We start from the raw sequence: 26,906 nt of genomic DNA, 5'->3' as shown, positions 1-26,906 counted from the left end.
AAGGAACAAAAATACCTAATCTGTAGTGAAATTCATCTGCTTCTATGGAGGGAAAAGAAATCCCCACGAATCCCCCTTGTACTTGCCAGTCCCCACGCTGATGGTGGGATGCAGCCATTCCTGCCTGCGTCCTCAACGATGCTGCTGGGAAGATGCTCACACCCTCCTGAACTTACTGCCAGCATTCCATTTGGCCTCTCTGCTACTGCATGAGCTGCATCACGAGCATAGCCACGTATAAATATGCATTTCCCCCTCTCCCAACGCCTCTCCGTCCAGTACCAATGATAACGTGGAGAGTTGGAGGGCTTTTTTTCCCCTTTAAAAGCGATTATGCTGATGTGCACCCTGTGCTCCCGAGTCCCCGGCGAGGTGACAGCTCCGTCTGGCTCTGCGGGGCTGCGGTGCTCAGAGCTCGGCGAGGTCATCGCTGCAGAGAACCGTGACGCTGATGTGACCCGGCACCTCGGCTGCTTCCCCGCCGCCTCTGCCCCGCAGCCGCAGCCTCTGCCGCTCGCGGGGCTCACCGGGGGAGGCTGCCAGCACCGCCTGCCCCAGGAACTGGTCACTCAGGAGCTTGCTGTGCCAGACCTGGTGACGAGGGGACACAAACACACCCGGCTGAGGCAGCGCTGCTTTCACACTGCTGTGCTGTGCTGGAGAAGGGTCACCCCCGGTTAACCCCTTGGCAAAGCAGAGAGGGGGGGCGTGCGTCTAAATTCAGCTAATTGTCTAGAGAACATGAGGGAGAGGCTGCATTTGCATGCTCATTTACGTAGACGGTGCAAATAAGGAGCAAAATGCAGTTTTTGCTTTCTAGGTCACAGCCTGCCTAGGAGAGGAATAAAAATGACCTTTTTTTTACCCCATCAGCAGTAAAACCTACTTACAATAGCCTGTCTGTGCTTCTCTGCCTGCCTGTGCCTACCTCTGCACCTCCTCAGTGCTAGAGTTTTAGAGTCTGGCCCACAGCCTAGACTGAAGACAAAGTTTTCCTGGACTATATCATCTCAATGCTAAGCTCTATTTCTCCAGCTAGTGCTGAAGCAAAAAGTGAGGTCTAGTTCTCACAGGACTAGAATTCAGGGTAGAAAACTTCTTAATAACAGCCTTAGCTTTGGTTTTGTTTCAAACACTGACTCTGGACAGCACTTGGCTTTTCTTTGTTTCATCAGGTAACACATGGGGCAAAAGGGAATTCTGCAATTCTTTCCAAGTCTTGGAATGAAACATGCCGTGGAATGAAACATGCCCTTGTGATCCCAAAGTTGGTGTTTATGGAGGAGAAGCAGCAGCACAGCCCCAGGCACAGCCCAGCAAGGGGAGCAGAGGTTCTCACTTCTCTCCTGGGAATCAGTCACATGAAGGAAAAGGTGGCCAGTGAAGCCCAGGGATGCTGCAGTGCTGCCCTGCCTGCCCTGAGCAGCTGCCCTGTGGCTGTCTCACCTGGATGGTGACAGGACTGTCCATGTCCTTCATGTAGAAGATCACCTGGGTGTTGAACACGGGGCTGGTGGTGTCGTGCTGCACCGGGGAGCGCCGGCTCTGGTTCTCACACTTGATGAGCACGTAGGGATCTGCTCCTGGAACACAACCAGCAGCACTGGGAACACGGAGTGGCAGCTGAGAGCTGCCCAGAAACACAGCAGAGACAATTCCCTCCTGTGCCTGGCAGCACCACGTTACACCACTGCTCCCCATACAGGTGAAAACACAGAATCATGGAATGGTTTGGGTTGGGAGGAACCTCAATGCCCATCCAGTTCCACCCCCTGCCATGGGCAGGGACACTTTCCACCATCCCAGGCTGCTCCAAGCCCCATCCAGCCTGGCCTTGGACACTTCCAGGGATCCAGGGGCAGCCACAGCTTCTCCATGAACCTGTTCCAGGGCCTCACTCTCCTCACAGGGAACAATTTCTCCTTAATATCCAATCTAACCCTCATACATGACCCCCTGCAATTGTTCAACATTCTAGAAATGCTTATAGAGAGCATTTTTATTTCTTATTAAAGTTGATATTCTCTTTCCTTTACAATAAGGGGCAAGAACCGTTTTGGAAACACCAAACACATTCAAATAGAATGAGCCATTCCACTTTCTAATTACTTTTAATTAAACAAAGGCGATACCATGTTTTGTATTTTAACACAACTGTCCATTGCTGTTGTTAATGACAGAATATCTGTTATCTGTTTTTTTCCACACCTTGCAACTTCTTAGATACAGATTTTAAATAAACCCTGGGTATCTGTAAGTCAGGCTCGTGAGAGTTTCTAACACAAATTTTCCACCAACTACTCGAAAACACCACCAAAGCCAGAAGGCAGCACAATTTTAGGCAACTCTAGCTTTTTAACAAACCATACCCAGACGATTTCCTTCACACACATCATTCATTTACAAGACCGGGTACCAAAGTCTCACAGGAGCAAACCACGTAACAGCTGCATCCAAACCAGATGCAGCCGCCTCCATGTACAAGGCAGACACAGGTTTTTCCATATGTTACTCTGTGGTTACACCTGGCCAGAGCTGCCACGGGCCTGTTTCCCTGACAACCCCTCACAGTTCCATGGCAGGTAGCAGGATATTGGCTTTTCTGATGGGCAATTGCCTTCCGTGTCACTGAACTGTGAATTCAGCACTGGGGCATGGGGTGGCACCACACAGTGCCACCAGGGGTGGAAAAGCTGCCCTCTTCATAGAGCAGTTTGGAAAATGGATCTGGATAAAGCAGGGTTTTGCCTGTCACCCCAATGGTGTTAACAACTTTGTCCAAGGGCAAGGAGCAGAGCAACACCTGAGCATTAACAGTAATTAAGAGATAAAGAGCATAAAGAGGGGTGGGGAAAGGACACAGAGCTAAAGAGGTGACAGGCTGGATGCTGGAGGGAGCAGTTAATGAGGGGACTTGCTAAGTGGAAGGAAAAGGAAAGAATACTTGAAGGAAACATTAAAATTCTCAGCAAGACCTCGAGAAACCAGAAACGGAGGGAGGTAGAAGGGGGCCACAAAATGTTACTGCACCCACGATGTTCCAAAATGTTCTGACCCCATGATGGCAGTGCTGGATGGGTCAGTTGTTTTAGGAAAGCTGCCTCCAATTCCACAACAAAAGGAAGCAGTGGGAGAGCACATGGGGGATCAGATGTTCTCAGCTACAGATGGCCCAGTTCTGTGCCTGGTTTATTTACAGGACAAAGGAAAAACACAAAGGTCTGCTAGAGTGGAAGAGCAATGTCCTGGTATTGGCCATGAGCTGGGAATGAAACTGGAGCTGCTGCTCAGGAAAAGGCTCTGGCAGGGGAAGGAGGGCTGGGTTCAGCTCTGGAGCACACAAATGGCTCCAGCTCTGCCCTGAACCCCACAGCAGCTCTCTTACCTCAGTCCTGCCTGTGCTGCTGCTCTGAGAAGTTGTGCACAAGAGCCGTGCAAAGGGAAAAAAGAAAACAAACTTGGAATCTGTAAAAGCCAGAAATAGCTGAACGGTAATGGCATTTCTAAGGCTTAAAGAAATCTGTGCTCAGTAGTCTAAGGTTTAATTTTTGGGAACTGCACTGAGGATCTAACACCCACATCCTGAAGCACTGTACCAAAGCAAAAGGCTTTCTGAAACACATTCCTGAGGGAATGTTCCCAGCTGCATTCCCACTCCTCTACTGCTCCTACCAGAACCTGGAGAGCTCTTCCACCCTCAGCCACTGGAAAAGGGCATGGGACAAACAGCAGGTACAGTACAGCTGAGACACAAGACTGCCCTGGTATTCACAGCAGGGTTTTTTGCCTCTTGCAGGTGAATCTCTGCTTCTCCATCCTTCTGCTTCTCACGCTGCTCCCAAGGCAGCTCCCACTAACGATTCTCTGCTTCCAGGGCTGTCACACACCATGGATCTCAACACTTAGAATGTAAGTGGTGAAAAACAATTCAATATGTAAATCCAACATGGGATGGCAGCAGGAAGAGTTAAAGGTACAGAAGGTGATTTGTTCTCAAAGAGAAACTCGGGAAAAAGGCCTGACAGAGAGGCAGGTTTTACAACATGATGGAAAAACAAATCCCATAAATCCTCTGTTTGGATAATTTCCGATTGTTTACATATCAGCCAAAATCACCTTTAGAGGACTGAAAAGCCCGTTCCACTCTTCCAGACTCCCCTTCCACTTACCTCCTGATCTGTCTTGTTTCTGCAAACCCTCTGCAGAGTGGACTTTGATTTGGGTGACTGTGCGTGGGTAGCCACAGAGAAGACTCCAACACGTCATTTTAGGCTTATCTGCCTTCAGCTCCCTGAAAAATCATGGAAAAAGCAACCTAAGCAAAGAATGTCAAGCAAAAAAATCAATGGTTGTGGAAATCTGGCATTTTTAGAACATGAGATTTGTAGTTTTTCCTCATCTGCTGTTTTTGAGTTCTGTGGTGCAGAAATGACAGAGGTAAGAAATAAAAATAGAGCAAAGCAAAGTAAAACAAATTGGTGTTATCTTTTTGTGTGGAAATGAAAGTGATAAAAAAAACCCCCAATATTAAATAGTGAAAAATACAATCAAATCAATAAATAAATGAAGTGGGCCTGATTCATGATACTCTTGCAGCAACCACTGCTTTCAGAGGAGATGGTCACAGAAACAACAGTTGTCAGCTGTAACAAGCACCAGTCCTCAGTGTCCTGACCTAGAACTGGAGACCACTACAAGAACTGAACTAAAAAAGCCAAAAGACTCAAAACAAATTGTCCAAGAGGTCCCTAAGTAAACATCTCCTGACCACGCACAAACCTGGAGATTCTCAGAGGTGCCCCTGATGTCTCCAGGGCGCAGTTCTGGAGCCACATGAGCCAGGACAACCCTTCCATGGTGCTGCAGCCTGTGGGCTAAGAGGATCTCCTGCAGCTGTGAGCGCCACCCACCTGAGTTTTGAGGGCACATCTGTGTAGAGCCTGAGGATAAACTTTGTGGGGACACCTGGGATGTAGGTGGTTGGGATGAGGATGTAGCGGCCTTGCTGGAGGCTCCTCCTCAGGAACACGCTGCGTGTGTTGGAGTAGGGAGATGTGGCCACTCTCTCCTGCACCGTGAGCTTGTGCAGCCTGTACCTCCTGTTGTCCTCCACCTGCAGCAGGAGAGGGGTTAATGCCAGCAGGGATCGTGGGCAGGGTTCTCCCTGAGCACCACCAGGGTTCTCCCTGAGCAGCTTTTCAGGGCAGTAAACCTCAACTAGCACTAAATGCCAATCATTTGGCAAGTCTTTTCTCATCCAGTTAAGCTGTGGAAGGTTAAAGTTTGGGGCTGGCAAAGACAGGAGTCCACTGAAACGGATGAAGTGATGCTACTGCAGAGCTGGGAGCACTTCCAGAGGTGGACACACACCCGAGGACTGCACATGCATCCCTCTGTCTCTTCTCTAGCCTTTCTCAGCAGGCTCCCAGTCCAGATGCACGCAGCTGGATTTTCCCTGCCCTTTCCTGAATACAAAAGCCACAGAATAACCATTCATGTTTTGTTCTAAGCCTTGAAGTTGTGCTTAATTCTTGACATCCTCTCCAGGGGACTGGTATTTGCTGGAGCACAGTTTAAATCCAAACCTCCCTCTCAAGCAGCTCTTGGGGCAAAGGCAACCTTTCATTTTCTGGCAGCTCTCTTCCCAAGGCCTTTAGTCATGCTAATGAGCCTGGTGTGATAGAATATATATAAAAATAGAAAAATTATTGAACAGAAATAAAAATAGAGCACTGAAACTTTTAGGAAGGTGTGGTTTTCTTTTTCAAGCCTTTCCAAATTACAGGCATGAACAAGGGAAATTATTCTGCTTTTTGCAAGGACGCTTTTCAATATATGGTGGTTAACAGGTGACTGGCAAACGAGTAGGATGTTAGCACATCTAATCAACTGTTAAAATTGACCTTTTTTAGGGCAGGGCCATAGATTTAATGTAGTCCCAGGAGCTGTAGCAACAGATGACAGGATTACCCCAATCCTCAGTGAAACAGCAGAAAAATTACTGTTTCTTTGCTTCCCTCCTCTGAGTTTGAGCGTTTTCATTTTACTCTATTTGCCTTGAGAGTGCAATTAAAATATCTTTGGGGATCCCTGTGTTTCCTTTTCCCACATACTCATTTCCTGCTCACTAGTCCAGCTTTTGAAAACGCATTTTTCTAAGTAGCAACAGAAGAACTGCAGACTTTTCAGCCTCATTCACCTGGCTGTATTTGTTGAAGAAATGGAGGCAGAAGGAGAAAAACCCTTCCATGTTTCAAACATTTAATATAATTTTGCCTTTCTTTAGAAAGTTTGGAGGATAGGAAAAACACTTAAAATTCTATTGCAAGGGGCAAAAAATTATTTCTTTCAAATAAATGAAATTTATTCGACTAGAGCTTGAGCTGAACTAAATTCAGTTGAGTTCCCATGGCCTGAGTGCAGCACCCACACAAAATCTGAGCACAGAGCCAGACCCCAGGATAATCCAGGCTCTGTCTGCCAAGGATCTCACTGTCAGGGTGAAGCAGGACTGAGCAAACTGCACCAGCAGGGCAGCTGGCTGCCTACCTTGAGGATTTCAAAGCCAATTGTGATATTGTCTCCTTTCCCTTCTTTCTTGTACTTTCTTCGATCCTCTTGCTGTAATGACACCAACACTTTGTCCTCGGCTTTCTTAACATCAAAGAGGTACTGGGAGGAGAGAGAATAGAGAAGAGCTGTTGGAATTGCCTCAGGAGGCTGAGGGTAAAGCCATCACCAAGGAAATACATCTGGGGGAGGAAGGAGAGTTCTCCATAGAACTGACACTCCCAGCAATTCACAGCTGGAAGATTAATGCTTTAACAAGGATCTTAAAATCAAAAGTATCAGGTAAATAAAAGGTGCTGATGAAAATGGTAATCTTAGTGGCCAGACATGGGGGAATGTCCTTAAGGTGAAGCAAGGTAGGGTTAGACTGGATGTTAGGAAAAAATCCTTCACTGTGTGGATGGGCAGTCCCTGGCACAGGTTCCCAGAGCAGCTGTGGCTGCCCCTGGATCCCTGGGAATGTCCAAGGCCAGGCTGGATGGGGCTTGGAGCAGCCTGGGACAGTGGAAGGTGTCACTGCCCGTGGCAGGGGGTGGACTGAGATGAGCTTTAAGGTCCCTCCCAACCCAAACCATTCCATGATTATTTGATTCTGTGAACTCACATAAAAGACAGCCTGGGACAAAGCTACAAAATAACTGTAGTCAAGATAGGAGGATGCCTCATTTGAAGGCAAAAGAACTAAATACTAAGTTTCATTTAGCTATAAATCAGGAGTGCGATTAAAAAAATAAACCAATGGACTCCACATGGGGTCTTAGATAATTTTCCATTCTCCTTTAAATGGTGCCTTCAAATTTCAAACATCTTTATATAGAGCCTGCAAATGAAGGAATCTTTCAAATCTTGTTTAAAAGGCAGTTCGTTCTGCATCTACAGTTCCTAATTAATGTGAGACTAACAGGAATGCTAATTTTGGAGTTCTCGGTTTTCCTGAGTACCCAGTAAAAAACAGCTAAGACTCCTGCACCTTTAATACGCAAATATTTTATCCAAACTGTTTACAGTAAACTTGAGTCAACTTGGGTTTAAGACAGATCAAAGGAATTTATCTCAAGTTTAAGCAGCAGTTCCCATTTTTCTAAATCCAACTTGAACAGTTACATTTCTAAAAATCACTACCAGACCAATTCATAAGTAAGTATGAACAAAGGAAATGTCAGACAGGTGTTTCTTTATATGACATGGAATTTAATTAATTTGTTCATTATTAGAGATGCCTTTAAATTTTGCTTTGTGCATGCAGAGGGCAAACCTGAGTTGGACCAGTGGAAGGAAGAGGACATTATTTACCCCAAGTTTGGACAGATGCTGTACTCCCCCATCCTCAAAGACATTTAAATGTGAAAAAAAAATAAATAGAAACATAACCCCGCAGCAGTGCACAGCTGGGTTCCATGTGCACCACGTGTTCTGAATTAGGCAGGAATTCCCTGGCAGCATGGAGAGGAATAGCATCATTGCTTCAATTCCCTCCTCCCTTCTCCTAAAAAGAGATGCTAAAAAGAAAACCATTGAGCTTTGGTCTGAGGTAGATATTGATCTTGCCTTGGTCACAGAACCATCCACATCCCTCTGCCTCGGAGCTCTGCTGAACAAGGTCCCATCCCAAGCTCTGATTTGTGTTTTATATCACCTACTGCAGCAGAGAAAGCACAGGGCCCTGGGAGAGTCCCAGGGGTTGTAAGAGAACCTAGAAAGTGAGATATAAACATGCAGCAACAGCCAGTAGGGCACACTTTAATTCTTGTCCCTGATGAACCATACACAGGTTACTCCCTCAGAGTGTTCCAAGGCCATGGAGGGGTGGGAGGGCAACAGGTAGAATTGGAAAGTTCTCCTGGAACTGGAAACTTCTCTGATGACAACTGTAACCTTCTGATGGCACTTCAGCTGTCTGATGGGTAATGATCCACAAGTCAGCAGGTGACTGCAGAATAGGCAGATGCTTGGCTGAAATTGCCTTATCAAAGGGACTGGAAGTGTCACAATCCCTCTCTGCACAGATTAACCTCACAGGAGGCATCAGTGCCAGGAGAACAGACAGAGATTATCTCCAGATTGTGATGGGGTGTGCCACAGTAACCTGTAATGGCCCCAAGGGAACATAAATATATTCCAGCACTGCTGCTAGGAGCATTTTAATCAGCTGGCCCAGACATGTCACTGGAATACAGAGGCAATTCCACTGCATCAGGCACTGCACTCAGCTGGAACATGTGCATTTTGTTCCCTGTGACAGCTAAACACTTAAAAATGAGACAGACAAGCACTCGGAACACATCCAGAATCATACAGGGCAATACCTGAATTAAATCACCCCCTGGAAATGAGGCACTGCCAGAAGGCAGAGCAGTGAAGAACTGCAGGGTGAGCTGGAATCTGAGATGTGATCTGAGCAGCTGAGGCTGCACTGCTCCAGCATCCTGCTCTGAGAACAGAGGCTGCAGGCAGAAACCTCCCTTGCAAGTGCGGAGAAGCAGATCCAAAAAGTATCTTTAATTAAGCTGGATGGAAAGATCCATTTTCAAAGTGGTGACTAACAGAGTAAGTGCCCAGAGCCCACGGACAGTAACTGAAGTTATACGCCTGAATTTGCATGTGCTGGGAGAGAAAAGGGCAGGAATGTGGGAAAGGGAGTAGGAATGGATGAATAGATAAACTGAATAGCTTGAAAAGACCAGGTAGGATGAGACAAGGAAAATTCTGTAATGCTGATGAGAGGGTGAGCTTGGGGAAGAGATGAAGTACTTCCAGAATCTTACATTAATGCCAAGGGATACTAACTTATTACAGTGGATCAAATCTCCAAGCTGTTTAAGGGGGTTAAGTGAGTTCTGTCATTAGAAAATCAGATTTGTTGCCTTTCTGTGACTGGGAAAATGAAAGAAGTCCAGGCAGGACGTCAGTAACTCTGTTTTGTGTGTGTGACTCACCAGCCCCAAGCACGATCAGTCCTAAATAAATATCTAAACCCTTCTGAGAAATTGCATCAAATCATCAAAACATGCAGTACTCAGCACACTCCCAGGGCAATAAGATTTTTGTCTAGTAGTCACTGCCAATTCCCAAACAGGGTGGATACTTCAGGAGCCCCAGCTAAAGTGGGTACAGTTCAATACCTCACAAAACTTCCCACCTGGGGGTTCTGCAGGAAGGTCTCTCTGTTATCAAATACCTCACAAATACACAATACCTCACAAAACACAGGGATTCCCACCTGGGGGTTCTGCAGGAAGGTCTCTCTGTTATCAAAGCAGCCCCCAGATCTGTTCAGCTGGGGCTCTGGATGCTTTGCCCAAGCCCCATACATCATTTCCTTCTCCCAGGTCTTGTGGAGGCTGAAGAAGGAGGTGTTCACAGTCCTGCAGATGTCCACATCTGTGAAATTCTTACACCAGTCCTCGAACGTCATCCTGCTCCACAGAACAGCAGGGAAGTAATGGTTTGTTTAAAAATAAAACGGCGATATTCACACAAAGAGCCAAAACAAAACACAAAATCTTCCAGTCATTTGAAGAGGAGGCATTGCTCAGCTGTCCAGGGGACAAACTGATTCACTGGAAATCTCCCCATGTGGAAATACTCGTGAAGCCACAATTACAGAGTTTTAGAGCTTAATTTGGAGCAGCATCACTCTGTGTGTTTGGTCAGATCAGGACCTGTTCTGCTGCAGCTCCTCAGCCTAAAGGACAGGTTGAACCTCCCAGGCTGGATTTGATAAGACATTTTACAAAGGCCAAAGAGATCATCTGCAATTAAAGCAGGATCCACTCCCCATTATTACAGTCCTTATTGTCACATCTGTCCCTGAGCACCACCCAAACCTCTGCACTCTGGACAGAACTTTTATTTAACCCATCTCACCTGTACCTGCTAAAGGAACGGGCTGGGCTGCAGAACAACTGGAAAACAGCTTGGCTTTTTGAATTACCATCATGGCCTGCCTTATTCATGGCCCAGAGCCAAATCCTGCAGCTGCCAGTCCTGACAAAGCCAACAGAATTATTTTCATTCTGAGCCCTACCAGTTCACTTGACCCAATATTGATCATCTCCAGAAGGACCTGCTGGGCTCAGGATCTAAGCTTTAAGCAAGGTCAAAATTAATAGAGCTCTAGACATTGTATAGAGAATGAACACTTCTCATTCTCATGCTGGAAAACAGCAACAAATATTAAAAATCACTGGATGCAACTCTATTTTTAAATGCCTCAGCTATGGCTGACCTACAGACAAGCACAGTAGTCAGTAAACATGGTGTGAAATGCACATAGTACTTCCTCAGATATTTTTACCCATTTCAAAATTTAACTGGTCTAAACAGTGTTCAGTATTGGGCATTGTGTCATGTAAACCAGCACGTGTTCTCCTGGGTTCTGAGGGATTATCCTAAATTTAGACAATAGATTCTGAGAGCTACTAATTTTGTTCTACTGGTTTCAAATCAATTTTTATTATTCTTCCCTGTCATCCCTTGGGAGTTTGAAAGGAACAGACCTTGGGATAACTTTATCCATCTGTTTTTGAAGCTGTTAAATGGCAGATTAATGACAGTCACTCAGTGTAGCCAGTGTCCCCAAATCCTTCCCATCACTCCCACTCACCAGAACTCTCCATCATTCTCAACAGTGAGCCCCAAATTCTTGCGCTCAGAATCACTGACTTTCTTCCACTCTTCAGAACTAAAAGGAAATAATTAAAAAAAAAGAAAGAAAAACAAAAAAAAAAAAGAAATCAAAACAATAAAGATGATGAATAACTTAAAAACTCTCACCTGGAAAAAGAATTGAAGTAAAAATCTCTCCTGGTCCATGGTTTTAAAAGGAATATCAGAGTACGGAAAGGGCACATGATATTGATGAAAGTGTGAAGCTTTCAAGGGGAGTTTTAAAACATTAATTGATTTGAAAGCTACTAAAAAAGGGAGAGAAAGGAAGAGATGAATAGGAAATAGGCTCAGCTAGAGCAGAACTTTATCGATTTCCTTTGTCACACCCTCCATTAGGACTCTTAAACACTTAAACAGCTGATTTCCAAGGTCACAGGAGATTGACTCCATTCCCTGAAGGCCCCTCAAATGAAACCTGGTTTTCCTCCTGGGGAGATTATTGAACGCTTCACTCAGACCAGAGCATTCTCTTTCTCTTTTAATCACCTTAATAAAGCAGGCCTGAGGTCTGAGATTTCCCCGGGGTACCTTTGAGAAGAAACTGCTGGAGCCTGAGCACGGTGTCCAGTCTGCAGAGGAACATTACAGTGCACAGCCCCTGCAGGGGAGCACAGACCCTAAATTCCAGCAGCCTCCTGCTGAAACCCAAACCAGACCCTGTCCTGATGGGTTACACCAGACAAACAGAGCCACAGCTCCTCACTGCCCCTCCAAAAGCACTTGGAGGCTAAAGCTGAAGGTGGCTGGAAGGAGGGAAGGGAGGCTGCTCACCCTAAGAGACATTTTATTAACCTGTTTGGAAATTGTCCATTTAATTCTATTAGCCTAAAAGCCTCGGGCCACCATCAGTGTCCTCAGTGCTGGCATGAGTGGCAGCTGTGCCAGACACAGGCTACTGGAGAACCCTAAGGGCTTCACTTAAACCAGAGCCAGCAGCTCTTTTGTGCATTCTTTGCATTTCACCCAGAACTATCTCTCTGAAAGCAGGAGATTTTTGCTAGCTAAAGCATGGATTATAAGAAGTGAATATACTGCTGTTTAGAACACTGCATTGTCGAATGCTAAATGCTAGCTGTTGAGCCCAGTGCTGTACTGTCACACATTTTTCATGTATCAATCACCCACGATGGGAGACGTCCCCTCCAGCAATCATTTCTCTTGCTGTGCAGGTACCTGCTAAGCCCATGGCCCACATGAAAATTCATTAGAAAGTTAATTAGAAAGAAATCATAAACATGGCACTTTTGCAGCGTTTTTCACCGGTCACTTAAATGATCTACAAGACTTTTACCACTCCCAGCAGCTGGAAATGACAGATGAGAAACTGAGTCCCAGACACGCTCAGCGGTGAAGCTGGGAACGAGCCTCGTGCTCTCGACTCACGAGATCTTTTTCTTCCCATGTTCCAGAACAATGATGTAAACAGTAAATAAGGTCCAGGGAGTCATGAACTCCTCCAGGACATGCCCATTTTCTCAGAGGAAAACGGGGAGAGACTGCACAGAAGTTCAGCCATCTCTGAGTATGGGTGTGTGTGTCTCACCAGTGTTTAACCACAAATTCCAGTGGCTCCAGCAGAATTTCACCCCTTTGACCCTGGGTTTGCAGCTCTTACCTGTCACTCCAAGCACCATGCCATTCTTTTTTCCCCCAGGGATTCCTCAGCCTGATCATGAACAGCTTTTGTGCCTGGAAGGAGAAGAGGAGGCTCTCGCCGAGGCGCAGTTTCCTGATGGCAGTCACGGAGTAGGCATGGCCCACAATGAGCCCCATCTCTGTCTCTGCCTCGCTGGGGCGGCCAAGGGACTCCTTGGGCATGAAGAATGATAATTTGAAAAAAGAACTCAGGTCCTTGAGGAACCTGAAAACTCCAAGTTCAAAGGGAAGGACAAGAAAAATGTGTTTTTCATTCTTGTCCTGAGTGATTTGACTATGCAGGAAAATAACAGCACTGGGAATCAGAAGTAAGGGCTCACTAATCTGATGTTGTTAGTGCCAGGCAATTCCAGTGCCAGACAATCCCAGAGCACAGGAGAATCCTGCCTGCTGCAGCCAGTCTGTCTCCTCCTGGCCTCAGAGTTAGAAAATGGAACATCTTTATCAGCCCTTCCGAAATTCTGACATCTCTACCAAAGGGCTCTTCTGACACTGATGACTGTGCCCAGACTGGCTGGGGGTGTCCTTACCTACCTGGACACTCATGAATTTAACCAGTGAGTCCAGTGGTTCTTGTGCTGGAATAAATTTGATACCCAGGAAGAACTGGCAGTGGGTAAAACTGGGAGGGCACAGGTGAGTGCCAAAAACTTCCAAGTTTTTGTGGAGTAAAGAGACTTTCAAGTTTTGACAAGCTGACAAGTAAAAAAACTTCCAAGGCACTTGTGAAGCCTGTCCTGTACCTCACTCACTGCTGGCAGGGCTCTCTTACACAGCAAAGGGAAGATCTGTAGGGTGCTTTAGGAACTGGGTTTGCTCATTGTGAACTCCATGTAAGAATCTCAGTTTCCAGCAGTGATCTGTGTCCCTGAACTGTCCTTAAACTAACCCTGAACTGTCCTCTCTGATGACCTAGGCCTGATCAGATGCTGATCTAAGCATACATAAGAGTAGTCAAGCTCTGAAAAAGAAACCACAATGTCATTTAATGTATCCAAATCTCCTGACCTAAACCCAGGAAAGCAGCACCATACAAGGATACTGGAGTTGTTCTGATGGTCCTGGATCCAGATTCTCCATACCCTCACTGAATCCAGCCAAGCCACTCTCGAGTCTCTCCCATTTATCACCCATAGGGCCTGGAAATACTCTCTTGAACACCAAGGAAGGAAGATTTGACTCAGTGCAGAGTCAAATCCTTGTGTTTAAACTTGTAATTACCTAATTAATGCTCAGTCAAGCCTTGGCTGTGGTGGAGAGAGCAAGAGGTATGGCCTCTTGGTGTTACTAATTCAAATATTTAAATATAAATATATTATTTATCATTACGCATTAATATATTAGGATAAATATAGGAATATTTAAATATAAATAAGGACTTATCACAGTTATGAAATGCACAAAGTACTTCCTCAGATATTTTTACCCATTTCAAAATTTAACTGGTCTAAACAGACAAGGTCCTTGTCCTGAGGCAAATGTTGCACTTATGTAACAGTGCTCAGTCCCCAAAGGTAAGAAATCACATTTTAAAAAAAAGGGGGAAAGAGGAATTCCTACCAAACTGGAACTGACAGATGGTCTGGCAACTCCGAGAGTCTCACCAAGCCCTCTGTGCCTCTTGATGACAAAAGCTCCCAAAGAATCAGCTCAAGAGTTCCCCCAGCCTGGCTGACATTCCCATGGCTCTGGGCTCCCTCCAATGTAACACTCAGCCACGTTTTGCACAACTAAAAGCAAACAAGGAGTCCTTGACAGCCCCGGAGTCTGTAACTTCTCCTGCTGCCTTTATTATCCCCCAGGTTTTTCTCACTGCTGACCTTTCCCACCTCGTTCTGAAGGTACTTATGCATTTCTTTATTTAAATGAGATATTTAAACATCTCCTGTCTGTTCAGATTTCCAAATGGTGATGCTCAGGGCCATTTTGTAATCCAAGGAAAATGATGACATGTTTGTAAGGCAGCAATGAAGCCACTTGAGTATTAAATATTCTACACCTAGCAAGCTCCACTGTGTGTATAATACATCAAGAAGTGACAAATGCAGGCAAACTTAGGAATGGTCTCTCTTTTAATCAATGTTTAGGAGTATTTGTGTTTAATTTGGAAGGCAGAAACATAATGCCAGGAATCAGTGAAAGCATTACAACTGCCTAATTAACTGCTTTTTAAAATAGAGCTCCCTGTACTGAGTCCCTGTACCAAATTCTTGTTAAGAAACAGAACTGTTCTAGCATTTTGGAGCAACCTGTTATTCCTAAAACAATGTCTGCAGTAGCAATTCACACCAGGCAGTCTGCTCTGCCAGCCTGGTCTGAGCAAATCAAATGGAATTCTTCCAAATAAAAATTCAGCCCTTACAAATAAAAATGGGTAAAACAAAACCCAAAGACCTTGAAGCTTTTGTTTCTGAGCTGTTTCCTGATGCTGCTGGAAGGGACAGTCCAGGACCCTGCTCTATCTCAGGTTAAAGTTTGTGAACCTGAAGGTACCAGGTGTTTCTGTTTGGTACCAGGTGTTCCTGTTTGGTGCCAGGCCCTGATGCAGGACAGTGCATGGCCAGGGCCAGGTGAACAGGTGACATTCTCAGGAGCCTCCAAAACTGGCTGATTCTCTGTTCTTGACAATTCCACAGCTCGCTTCATACTCACAAGAATTTCTGAGTGAAGCAGCTTCATTCACAGATAGGGAAACTAAAGCAAAATGTTTAAGTGATTTAACTAAGATCAGCCTTAGCTAAGGTCTTAAACTGAAGCAGGGGCCGTGGGAGAAAGATGCTGAAGTGCCCTTAGATGCCAACCCTGCAGCTCCTAGAAAAATACCCCTTTTCTGTGGGTTGTTGGATGAATGCTTCACAATAAACGATTTTAAAAAATCATTTCAAAGCATTCTTTTAGGAAATATTCAGGTGCCATTGCAGTTTGTTAGCCCTTCACATGTGATGACAGCTTTGGACAAGGTGAGGATTTCAGCATTGCCCAGTCAGGGACTGACATTGCAGATTTACACAGAAGGGAGCTGTCAGTGGTGTGCCTCCTATGGCCAAGGGCTGGGCCACAGGTGGTTTGTGAAGCACAAAGCATCCTTTGGGAGCTCTTACCCATCCATCTTCTAGCACAGGACTGGAGAGAGGTAAATCTCCTCAGAAACCACCCCCTCTCTACTGACCATGGGAACTTCAGGGCCATAATGTGGGCACTGAGTGACCTGAGCCTGGCATGAGCCAGCACAGGCAAGTTCTGCAGGTTAATTCCAGTGGGGAGATTACACAATTATTGAATATATTAAATATCAAATAGCATTACCTGAATAACCAGGTGAGCTCAGCCTTTCAGCTCAGCTCCACTGGCACAACCAAAATCGAGAAGTCTCAGTAGCTCCATGCCAGAACTGTTTTCTCTAAAGATATTTCTCTAAGAAATAAAGCAATTGAATGCTGCTATCTGCTCTGTAAATTAGGGTGGGTTTACCTCAGGTCAATTCACAACTGTGACCATTCAGAAAAAAAGAATTTCAGACACACAGTGAAGTGGCAGCACAAGCAGTTGTGATTGTATTGAGGGGCTCCTGGAGCCAGAAGCACTTGCTAGATTTCTCCAAACAAAGCTTTTCCAAACGTGCAAAAGAAGGACATATTCAATATCACAATAATGGTATTTCTTCCAGAATATTTTCATTGAAATAAATCCTTAAAATCCAGCTGTCTGTACTCACCGAAATGGAGCAGCTGATGAACCCTCCTCTTTTATGCACTTTCATCAAGTCTTCAAACAGCTTCATCTGCTCTGAAATAACCTCACCATATTTGCCCTCTGCCAAATTAATGGAGTCTGCCACTGCTCCAGTAAAATCCACCAGAGCTTCTGCAGCACAGCCTCCATCCAGGGCTTGGTAGGATCCAGCCAGCCTGGGGGCAACACAGAACACTCTCAGTTTACAGGGGGCTGGAACAAGTGCTCTAATTCGGCTTGAATGTAGGGAACATGTTTGTGTCTCACCAAGGAAAAAACAGAACAGAGCAAAAAAAGCCTGAGCAGACTGCAGCTACATCTTCCCTGGTTTCCAGGATCCTTAAGGATTTGGGCTGCTGAAGTAGAGTGCATTGCACTCCTTTGTGATTTACATCCTTAACAGAGATTAAAAGGAGGAGTTTTCAGTCTTTTTTAGGTTCTCTACCAGCAGGAAAACTAAATCCTATGGAAAGTCTGATAGAATTGAAAGACAAAACAGACAAAGGGGCAACACTGAGGACTACAAGGACAACGAACCAGCTCATACTTGGCATAAGCTTTCTCCAGCAAAGCACTCCAGAATTCATTTCTCACGTTGGAATGGCAGTAGATCAACTCCCCATTCTCTGTTGGCAGCAGATCATCAACCACCACCTCTGTCCACCTCCCGAAGTGCCAGAAACGGAAACGGAAAATCCCAGCATATTTCCTTGGGCTTTTAGGGTCCCATTCCTGCTCCTTATAGTCTGGAATCACCTGGGAAACCATGGAAGGGGAAGTTCAGCCACTGCACTGAGGTTTATTCGCAGGGCAGACTGCCCTGGAACATGCTAAAGAAAGGGAAGGTTTGAATCCACCAAAATTCACCCCCTTGTTAGTCCTAGGGAGAAAAACACTGGCTGATAAGCAGGGAAACAGCCAAGGTTAGTTTGGTTTATTAGCTTTATTTCCTGCCCCACACACATCAATCACCCACCTGCTGCCAGAGGCTTTTCCTCAGAGCCAGGCAGGAGCACGCAGCCACAAACCAGCAGTTCCCCAGCTTGCCCTGGTGGAAGTCGTGGGAGCTCATTCCATCCACAAGCAGGTGGGGGTCTTCACAGAGGTCCTGGCAAAACAAAGCAGAGATTGCTGGAGACTCCACTCCAGAAATGATCACAGCACCCTTCCAGTCAAGAAAAGCAGCAGGAATTGATGCTGCTGACACCTGAGCTCACAGCTTCTCCTTGTCAAGCCTCTAAAGGGGGGGAACAATGCCTCAAGATTTTAGCCTTTATATTTTTGAAATCCTGTGCTGCAATAGTGCATAACTCTATACTTCATATAAAATGTTAGCTTCTGTCTTCACACTTTGGTCAGACAAAACAATTCCTCTGGGGCCTGGAACCCAAGGACACCCTACAGCTTCAGGCCCCAAAAAAGTATAAAGAAAAGTGAATCGTGGGGGAAAGCAAACTGAGGGAATGTGACTTAACTACCTGAAGATATAACTGGACAATTAACCTCTGATATGTGAACAGACCAAACTTATATCTGCCCAAAAAACTCGTGACCATCATGCATCTTGGGTGTAGCTTCTGTGAGGATTTTAACTGCCCAAGGTGTACCTGTTAAAAGCCTTTAATAAATACCCACTTTATTCTTTTACCTGCCTGAGGTGTTCCTGTTAAAGGCCTTTAATAAATACCCACTTTATTCTTTTAACTGCCCGAGGTGTACCTGTTATAAGTCTTTAATAAATACCCACTTTATTCTTTTAACTGCCCGAGGTGTACCTGTTATAAGTCTTTAATAAATACCCACTTTATTCTTTTAACTGCCCGAGGTGTACCTGTTAGAGGCCTTTAAGAAATACCCACTTTATTCTTTTAGCTCTGTCCTGTGTCTGTTCTAGGTAACCACTCCAAGGCATTTTCACTGCCAATCCTTTGGCTGACACTGGAAACTCTCCTTCACCAAGAGCCTGAGTCACTGCAGTGAGCCCAACCCCTCAGCACCACAGCAGAAGAGAAAACCTCTTTGTGAAACACACCTTTCACTCTCTGGGTCTCACAATTCTCATGGATCTGGATCCTGTTACAATTATTTGTCCCTCCTTTCCTGGCTCCATCTCTATCCTCGTGCAGATTCCCACCAGAGCATGGCTGGATTTTCCTGGGATGTCTCCCTGCTCCTCCCTGGATTACCCCTCGCATTCAAGGGAGAGCCTCTCTGTTTCATGGGCCATGGGAAAGCCACAGGGGTGCATTTTGCAGCAGTGTTGTGTTTGCCCCATGAAATCCTTGGCAGAGGTGTCCTGCTGAATGGAGAGGGAACCTCCCACCGACCATCCCTAACTGGTGTGGAACCTGCAGGGCTCAGCCCAGTGACTCCTGACACTCTCCTGTCAGTCACTGCTCTTCCTGACTGGCTGAGAGGATGGAAGAGCAGGCAGTGGCAGGAAATTCTGCTCTTTCCCAGTTTAATAACCCTCAATTTCAGCGCTGTGGAAATGATCTTCTATACAAGCAGTAGAAATGCAGAATAAATAACTCCACCTCACCTCAAAATGGCAGGAGACCCCAGATTTCCTGCAGTCTGTCCTGTCTGCCACCAGCAGCAGAGGAAGGAGCCGTGCTCCTTACCTATGGATTTTCTTGCCCTTTGGTAATTAAAGATGATAATCCCAAAATAGCAGGACTACAACCCAGGCCTGGCTACAGACCACAGGCATTTCTCTGATGTGAGCCAGTGCCAGATGAACTCATTTCCAGAGAAAAGAACCACCTCAGTGCTCAGCTGATGGTTTTAAAACCTGGGCTGGTTTAGCCAATGGCACCTGACATCAGCTCACACCATGGAATTCACACAGCTGCAGCCATTTTCCTTAATAAAATTACATTTTTGGCGTGAGACTTTTCTCATTAAATAAGAGTTGACATTTTAAATGCCTTTTGGGAAACAAGCAACCGATCATTACATGACACTACTCTTCTGTCAGGAATTCCCAGGTGTCTGCACTTAGAGAAAATTCAAATCTTATTAAGAGACCTTAACAAAAATCTGAGTAACAAAATGGTCCCTGTGAGGAAAACTGACCACATACAAAATGTTCATCAGCATCATGGACGGATTCATTCAGCCTCCCTGGATGCTCTGACATGGAATGGCAGCAGGACCTCCAGGCTGGCACTTCAGAGATGTAAATCCACTTTGCTGCAGGGGTTGACAACAGTTGGCCACTTGGCTTTCGTGGTGGTAGCACACATCCCACATCCATGTGGGCTAGATTCGGTTTTATGCCCCATTTCCTAGCATCTCTGGTATTAATAATTTCTAGTTTGTTTTTCCTTTCAAAATGTTATTTTGTTAAAATAATAAATGAGGGATAGATGGAGCCATTGGGATTAAAACTGTCCAAACTTTCCTGTCACTAGTGGAAGCCAGAACTTTAATTAGTTTTAGAAATTAAGCACTGCTGTGTATTACAAAGATCTTATTTGGTTTGTTTTGATAAAATGGCATTAAACTGCCATTATTTAATTGAAGTGTGTCCTGCATCTCACAAAGTCCTCAGAGGAAAAACAGAGCAGCATGTGCCAGCTGCCAAAATTCAAGGGTGAGATCAGCACCTGCTGAGTGCTGGTGTCCAAAGCAAACACGGAACAGCAGAGCTCAGACACAGCGCCCCCCTGATTCCAGCAGAGCCACCAAATCCTCCAGGATCCTGCCTGATAAACCTGTTCTGATGAAACCACCTAAGAGCCCTGGAGTTCTGGGGCTAAAGAACAGCATAAGAAAATGCCACCGATTCTGTTTCTTTTGTCATTAATTCTCTTGTCATTATAACAGCTTCCATGGTGACTGCCACTGCATGGCTCAGGTGAGGCACAATTACCTGAGGCACAACCTAGAGCTCTTTTCAGCTCTTTGCTCTCTTCTAGGCTTTTTGACTTTCACCACTTATACCATGTAGTAAATTCTTAGGAGTACTTTTATCTATCTAAGCCATAATTCCCCAACACAAGTTAGAAATGTGCTATTTCAAAATATTATTCTGCGGTCCTTCTGAGGATCTTTAAGCGTTTTGTGTGAGGGAGAGCTCTGCATTTGGACCGGGGGATGCTCCCTGCAGGCACAAATACTTCAACAACTGCTTTTGTTGTGGTGGACGATCAGAAATAGGGTGGCTGTCAGGCATTAGTGATGTGTAGTAGGATCCAGTAACTGTCTTTAAACTTTTCCTTGGAAATGGGAAGATATTTCTCTCTTTCACAGCACAGATGATGCGAGATGATCCTGAGAAAAAGAGCTGGGGTTAAACCATTGTGTTTGCAAAGGAGGAGGTTCTGGTGGAGCTCACAGCCTCTGAGGGCTGGTGGTGACTAATGCTCGGTCCAAGGGTTTCAGCCTTGCCCTGCTTATGGGACACGTGGGTTTGGGGAGGATCTGAATCAAGGTTTTTGGAAGAAAAAACTCCAAGAAGTTGGAATTGGGCAACATGGTGTGTATCTTGGCTGCCTGGAGGTTTCACCTGAGCCCTGGAGCACTGCAGCTGATCTCTCCAGAATGCTGACAGGGCTGGGAAGGGCTCAGGGATGGGCCCTAGGGCTGACCTTTTCCTGAACCCCCTAACAAAGCGTTTCCTGAAGCCCTGCCAGTCCTCTCCACTGCGGCCCAGAAATCACTCCAGACTACAATGAAAGATTTGCTGTTCTCCCAGAACCCTCAGACAAGAACAAACCACCTCCAATCACCTCTTGCTGCTCTGAGTGTGTGATGCTACAGAACTGCAGCACATCCATGGCACCTCTAGAGAAAAACTGCCTTGTTTGATAATAACACTTTGTTTCTCACTGAATTTACCAGAACACAGCCTTTGCCTCTTGCCTTCTGCCCCTGTACCTGTTCCCTTCTCTAAACTCGGTACCACAATTTGTGTCACTTTTCCTCAGCGGCAGCAGCAATCAGAAATGCCATTTTTAGGACAGGATTCACTTCTGGTAACATCAAATTCTCTCAGCCAGATGTCCAAACTCCCCTGGAAGCAGAGCTCAGGTCCTTTCAAAGAGCACTGCACAGACACTGCCCTGCCACTGCCATGGTGCTGTGACACTGGAGAGAGGTCTGTGTCTCTACTCATCAAATAAACCAGTAGTTCAGAGCAATTCCAACCCCTGTGAAAGCTGATTTTCAGCTATTCAAAAGCTATAACTGTGACATAATGTGGGGAAAAAATATTAATCAAAGTCTCCATTTAATTGGTTAAAAACGCACATGTTAAAACTTCCTGGGGAAAGTGATAGTTCTCCATCCAAAAGGGACAATCTGGGGGTCATTAATCCACAGCTTTCTTGCAAAATGCTTTTACAAGGATTTACTCTGATTTTGAGGTGGTGATGCTCCATGAAAAACAGGTAGATGGAGCAGCAACATTTTAAAGAAAATCTGAATGTAGCCATGCACTAAAGAAGGGGAAATGCTTTTGCATTAAATGCAATCAAAGAGGATGGCCAGGGACAAAGCCAGTCCTTAGAGCAACTCCCTGACATCATTTCCAGAAACACTCTAACATGGCTTAGGTCACACATGGGCTGTAAGGCCACCCACTGTTCAGCTCCAGCTTTTCGTTGCTTCCTCAGAACATGTTTGTCTATCAAATTCTGGGACGAGTTTCCTCAGACAGGGAATAAAAACAATACGAAAAAGAGGTTGGAAAAAGTCACACACATTTTTTCACAGCACTGAAATATTCAGCATTGGACCAGTGTGGAATGAACTATTCCCAGGTCAGTACTCCTGACTGTCCAGCCCTGTCTGGGGAGGAAAATATTTGTTTGCCTGAGAATGAGCATCATTTTGGCTCAGGGGCCATGATCTTGTCCAGTCTGACCTTCTGCTCTGTCTCAGGGGCTGGCAGCTGATGCAGATGGAATTCTCCATCACTGCCTTTTATGAGGAAGGGAATTTGCTGTTTACAAAAGAGCATCAGGCAGATTTCAGCAAAGTCATGTTTATTTTTATTATTTTTTTTTTTTTGTTACATTGAGTATTTTGTGGTAAAACTAAAGTCAAGTCATCTAAAGATTGTCTGGAGTGAAAATTCCAATTAATCTGGGAGATGATTTGTTTTTCCTGAAAGGAGATATTTCTTCCTCGCCCAGTGGCAAAGCACAGACTTCAAAGATTAAAAAGCATAAGTCTAAACACCACATTAAAGAGCATAAACCCCTTTAGCAACAAATTCCTCCTTTCCACATCCCTTTTCCAGCAGGGTTTGCTTTCAGCCTAGATTCCACTACCTACCAATCATGGCATTTATCTCAGACACTTTCTTAAGGATAAAAATCCTTTATCCTCGTCTCCCAGGCTCCTCATCTTTTTCAGACAGCACCTTGAGGTGTTCTCCCACTTAATTTGCATCAAGCAAAAATATGCAAATGCCTGGGATAACAGTTCAAGGTATTTCCAGTGACACCTTCCACAGAAACCTTTGGAACTGTGATCCACCCCACATCGTTCTGAACTAGATGTTTGCTTCGTAACATAAAGAGAGGAACTGTAAGATGACATAAAGCCCTGAACATAAAGCACAAGCTTCTTATACTATGAGTTGAGCTGTATCAAATTTTGGATTTGGAATTGGTTTTTAATAGAATTTTTGTTCTAGCCAGCACAACACAGGTTTGCTGAGCCTACGAAGGTCAGAATCTATGGAGGGGTCTCTGTCCCAACACGACACAGACTTAAAATCCCAGTCTGAACATCCCTTCTGGCAAAGATCAGCCTTAGAACTTGCAAACCAGAGTATTTTTCTTTTAGAATTTGAACTCTCTATCTTCCTAAGCTATAAAAATATGGCCTCAAAAGTGACACAGCAGCATTCATTTCACTCCTGACTACTCAAAGCACTTTGATGACCCAGCCACATCAGTGTGCAATAGAATCATAAATTCACAGTGACTACCAGGGAGGATTTTATTTACACTTCTTGAACACAAACAGCAGCTTCTAATTCTAATACATCTTTTAAAACTTCGTCTTGGGAAGATTTTCATTTAGCAATGAAGTTATCAGCATGTGCTATAAGTTTCTTCAGTTTCAAGTGATGGCACTGAAAAACTCACATCAGTGACTTCCAAAGAAAAATCATTAAGCAAAAATCACAGTTGCTGTATCTGCCAGGCAATCAAGCCCATGCTTTTCCCTCTATGTAGATAATTTTGTCTTGCACAGATGGCTACTAGAGTACTGAAATGAATAAAATATGTTTGGATAACATGCTGTTATACAAAGTGATCTTGAGGATTTCTTCATTCCAGCCTCAAGAGAATTTCCAGGATAAACCAAATTGAATATGCTTTAATGTGTTTACAAACTCTGCTTGTCACTTTGGATGTTATTATTGTGCAATTTAAATGCCCAAACCATTGAAAAGCCTGAGGAACTCGGGTGCTTTAATCACTCAAGGACTTGTGAAAACGTGGAGCTCTATCACTATTTGAATAGCCAAGAAGTTTCCTAGCACCATTAATGATAATTAATTTTGGATTATCTTCTGCTTCAACCCAAAACAAAGACTAGAGCAGAATCAGTCAGACAGATCCATGGACAAGAGCCTTTGGCTGCCTGGGAGGAGACTCAGCCTGTCAGGGTATAGTCAGAATATTTACTTGGTCATGATTTTATCGCAGTTGAAGAAGCACAGTGAGTTTCATCTTTGTGATTAAATTGTTCAGATATTTAAGAGACTTCTTGCTTGCAAAGACAGAGTAAGAAATTTTTTTTCCTTATTTATGTCATGCTGTTTCTTTCCACAGCTCTTTCACTGCTTGAGCTAATTTTTGATTTTCCCAGTGTGATATAAATACACTGAGTGGAATTCACCACTTCATTTCAGACAAATTTCTCTGTTAAACATTAACATCACTGAGAAATTACCCTCCCGGTTTACCAGCTTAAAAATCTTTGGAATCCAAATAATCTCCCTCCTATCTTTTGCAATGACTACTGCAGCCACAGGAACATTCACAGTGCCCAACCTCACAGCACTTCCCAGATAACACCAAGTGTTTCATTTGCAATTATGGATTTGAAGCTACATTCTGGGTAAAACAAAAGGGATCCAGACCTCCAGTTTCTGTTGTGTTCCTGCTCAAAGCACCACAAAAATTCCTCTAAAGATGAAGATTCTCTATGAATATTTAGGAATTGCTGTGAGAACATCATCTTTATTTAATCAGGGGCTGACAACTAAAGTAAAGTCAGTAAAAACATTTCTTAACTCTCAAAAGACAGGAGAAGAGCCTGGTTCTGATAATGTTGAGGTTTGCCAGTGTTGCTTTTCCCTTGTCTTACAACGTTTATTTACAGTTCAGCCATTATGTTCACTGGGGCCAATGCTGGTTGTTAATTCTTTGCAGATTTTGGAATGTCTGCACAAGTAGCTCAACCCGATGTCCCTGTGTCTTCCAAGCACACCCTCCTCCTCCTCCTCAGGGTGTGCAGTTTTCACTGCACCCAAAGGCAGAGCTGCAGGGCACATTCTCAGCTGTAAACCATCACCACTTCAGCTAAACCAAGGGCTGATGTTGCTTCATAGGTGCAAGTCCCCTCAACCCACCTCTGTCCACAGGCAGTGCAGCTTGGCTTTGGTTCATAAGACATTCATCATTTTAGGGAAATAAATGTGCTCGTTTAAGAGCAGGAGGGAGAAGTGAAGTACATCTCAAATGTTCGGATTAAATTTGAGTTATTCCTCTTACAGTGCAGACAGCAGCTGTTTGAGCAGTTAGGTCATGTGCCCAAATGTGAAAAGCAGCTTTTAGGCAACTGTCACTTGAGAGTTTTATTTGTGGGGAGCAGGGTCAGTGAGTGAAGGAGGAGAGGCTAGAGGACAAGGTGCTGCATTCACATCTCCATTCGGGCAGGAAAATCAGATGTCCAAGGCTTAACTGCCCTTATCTGAAGGGAGGAGGAAACAGACAGCAAATGCAGCTCTGCACAAATATGAATTATCTATAGTGCTATCCTGCTGACCCAGGGAGGGAAAATTCCTGAATTTTTGTTTTTTATCAGCCCCACTTTAAGTGCTTCCTTAAAGCTCCTGTGGTAAACTTGCAGCAGCAATAAAACTCCAAAAGTGCAGACCAAAGCTCAGGCCACAGGTGGATCATTGCTAAATGAGATTTACTCACCATCACAGGACTGAAGATTTAGTCCAGTCTTGGGAAGAAAACCAATCTTATTTTGATAATTATTCACAGTATCAGACTAGAAAGTGCTGTCTGCAGACAAAAATCAGACCTCAGTGTGCTTTATACAGCACAGACACTTTATTAACCAGAGGAGCCACTTGTCCACCTGCCAAGCTCAGGAAGGGTCACCTGGAGCAGGCAGTGCCCAGATGGCTCCTGGACAGCTCCAGACAGAAATTCCATTTCCTGATGCACATGAGGAGCTCACTGGTCAAAGTTCAGTGCATCAAAACTGTAAGACAACACTTGCTCTTAATAAAAAAGTGTATTTTTCCTGAGGAGCAACATTTTATTTCCTGAAAGCTGGAAAAAATGCTAATTCAAAATGTTTTAGCCTTTGTGATTAAGTTAGAAACAATGCCACATACAGGCGAGACAGCAGTTTCCAAAAGGTTCTTTCAGCTGTGAAGGATTTCTTAAAGCTTTTTTTAGCCAAGGAAACATACATTTTAATTTAATCTTTAAATAGAATTAATCTTGAAGGAAACATACATTTGGATCCCAGGAGCACAGCATGAAATTCAAATAAATTACTCTGCAAATCGAAGGCAGAATGGTTTTCTAAACCTCAAATTCCAGCTCATCCCAAATACCCTTTTAAATATGGAAATAATATGACAAAAGCATGAAGCTCTTCACGCAGAAAGCATTTTTTGGATGTGGATGCTCTCCACTCTTGCTGAAGAGTGTTGACAGAACAATACTTCAATTCCCTTTGCAACTGGCATGTTTAGGCTGTAATTTTTCCTTCAGAGAAGTCAGACATTTAATTCTTTCGGAAGAATAAATCAATGAACTAACAATTACTGTAAGAAGACTTATGCTAGCTGGGGATATGATCCTCGGGCTTTTTGTTTTATAGTCTCAGAATAAATTTTACCATGTCATTCTTACCATCACCACATTGCCTCAGGACAAAAAGAAACTGTTTGAGAAACCAATTTTCATCTCGTGACAACTGAACCAAATAAATAAAACCTGACATTTTAAATTTTAGAGAAACATTCAGAGCCTTGGAGTTGTACTGTTTGTGTTCTAGAA

At 44.5% G+C, this 26,906-nt stretch overlaps 1 protein-coding gene across 1 annotated transcript in view; it reads right to left on the bottom strand.

Moving 5' to 3' along the window:
• Positions 1-408: 408 nt before the first annotated feature.
• The window catches only part of CAPN6 (calpain 6), a 44,949-nt gene continuing 18,451 nt past the window's right edge, over positions 409-26,906 (bottom strand). Inside the window, exons 4-14 of the mRNA XM_062502754.1 lie at positions 17,606-17,737; positions 17,177-17,385; positions 16,613-16,805; positions 12,857-13,050; positions 11,177-11,254; positions 9,791-9,986; positions 6,550-6,672; positions 4,911-5,113; positions 4,170-4,291; positions 1,447-1,583; positions 409-591 (exon numbers count right to left, since the gene is read on the bottom strand). Of these exons, the coding sequence (XP_062358738.1) occupies positions 409-591; positions 1,447-1,583; positions 4,170-4,291; positions 4,911-5,113; positions 6,550-6,672; positions 9,791-9,986; positions 11,177-11,254; positions 12,857-13,050; positions 16,613-16,805; positions 17,177-17,385; positions 17,606-17,737 (1,770 nt within the window). The remainder of the gene's footprint in view (positions 592-1,446; positions 1,584-4,169; positions 4,292-4,910; positions 5,114-6,549; positions 6,673-9,790; positions 9,987-11,176; positions 11,255-12,856; positions 13,051-16,612; positions 16,806-17,176; positions 17,386-17,605; positions 17,738-26,906) is intronic.

This window comes from Cinclus cinclus, chromosome 15, assembly GCF_963662255.1.
Source record: "Cinclus cinclus chromosome 15, bCinCin1.1, whole genome shotgun sequence".
Classification (NCBI taxonomy): domain Eukaryota; kingdom Metazoa; phylum Chordata; class Aves; order Passeriformes; family Cinclidae; genus Cinclus; species Cinclus cinclus.
This window is presented reverse-complemented; position numbering and strand designations above follow the sequence as displayed.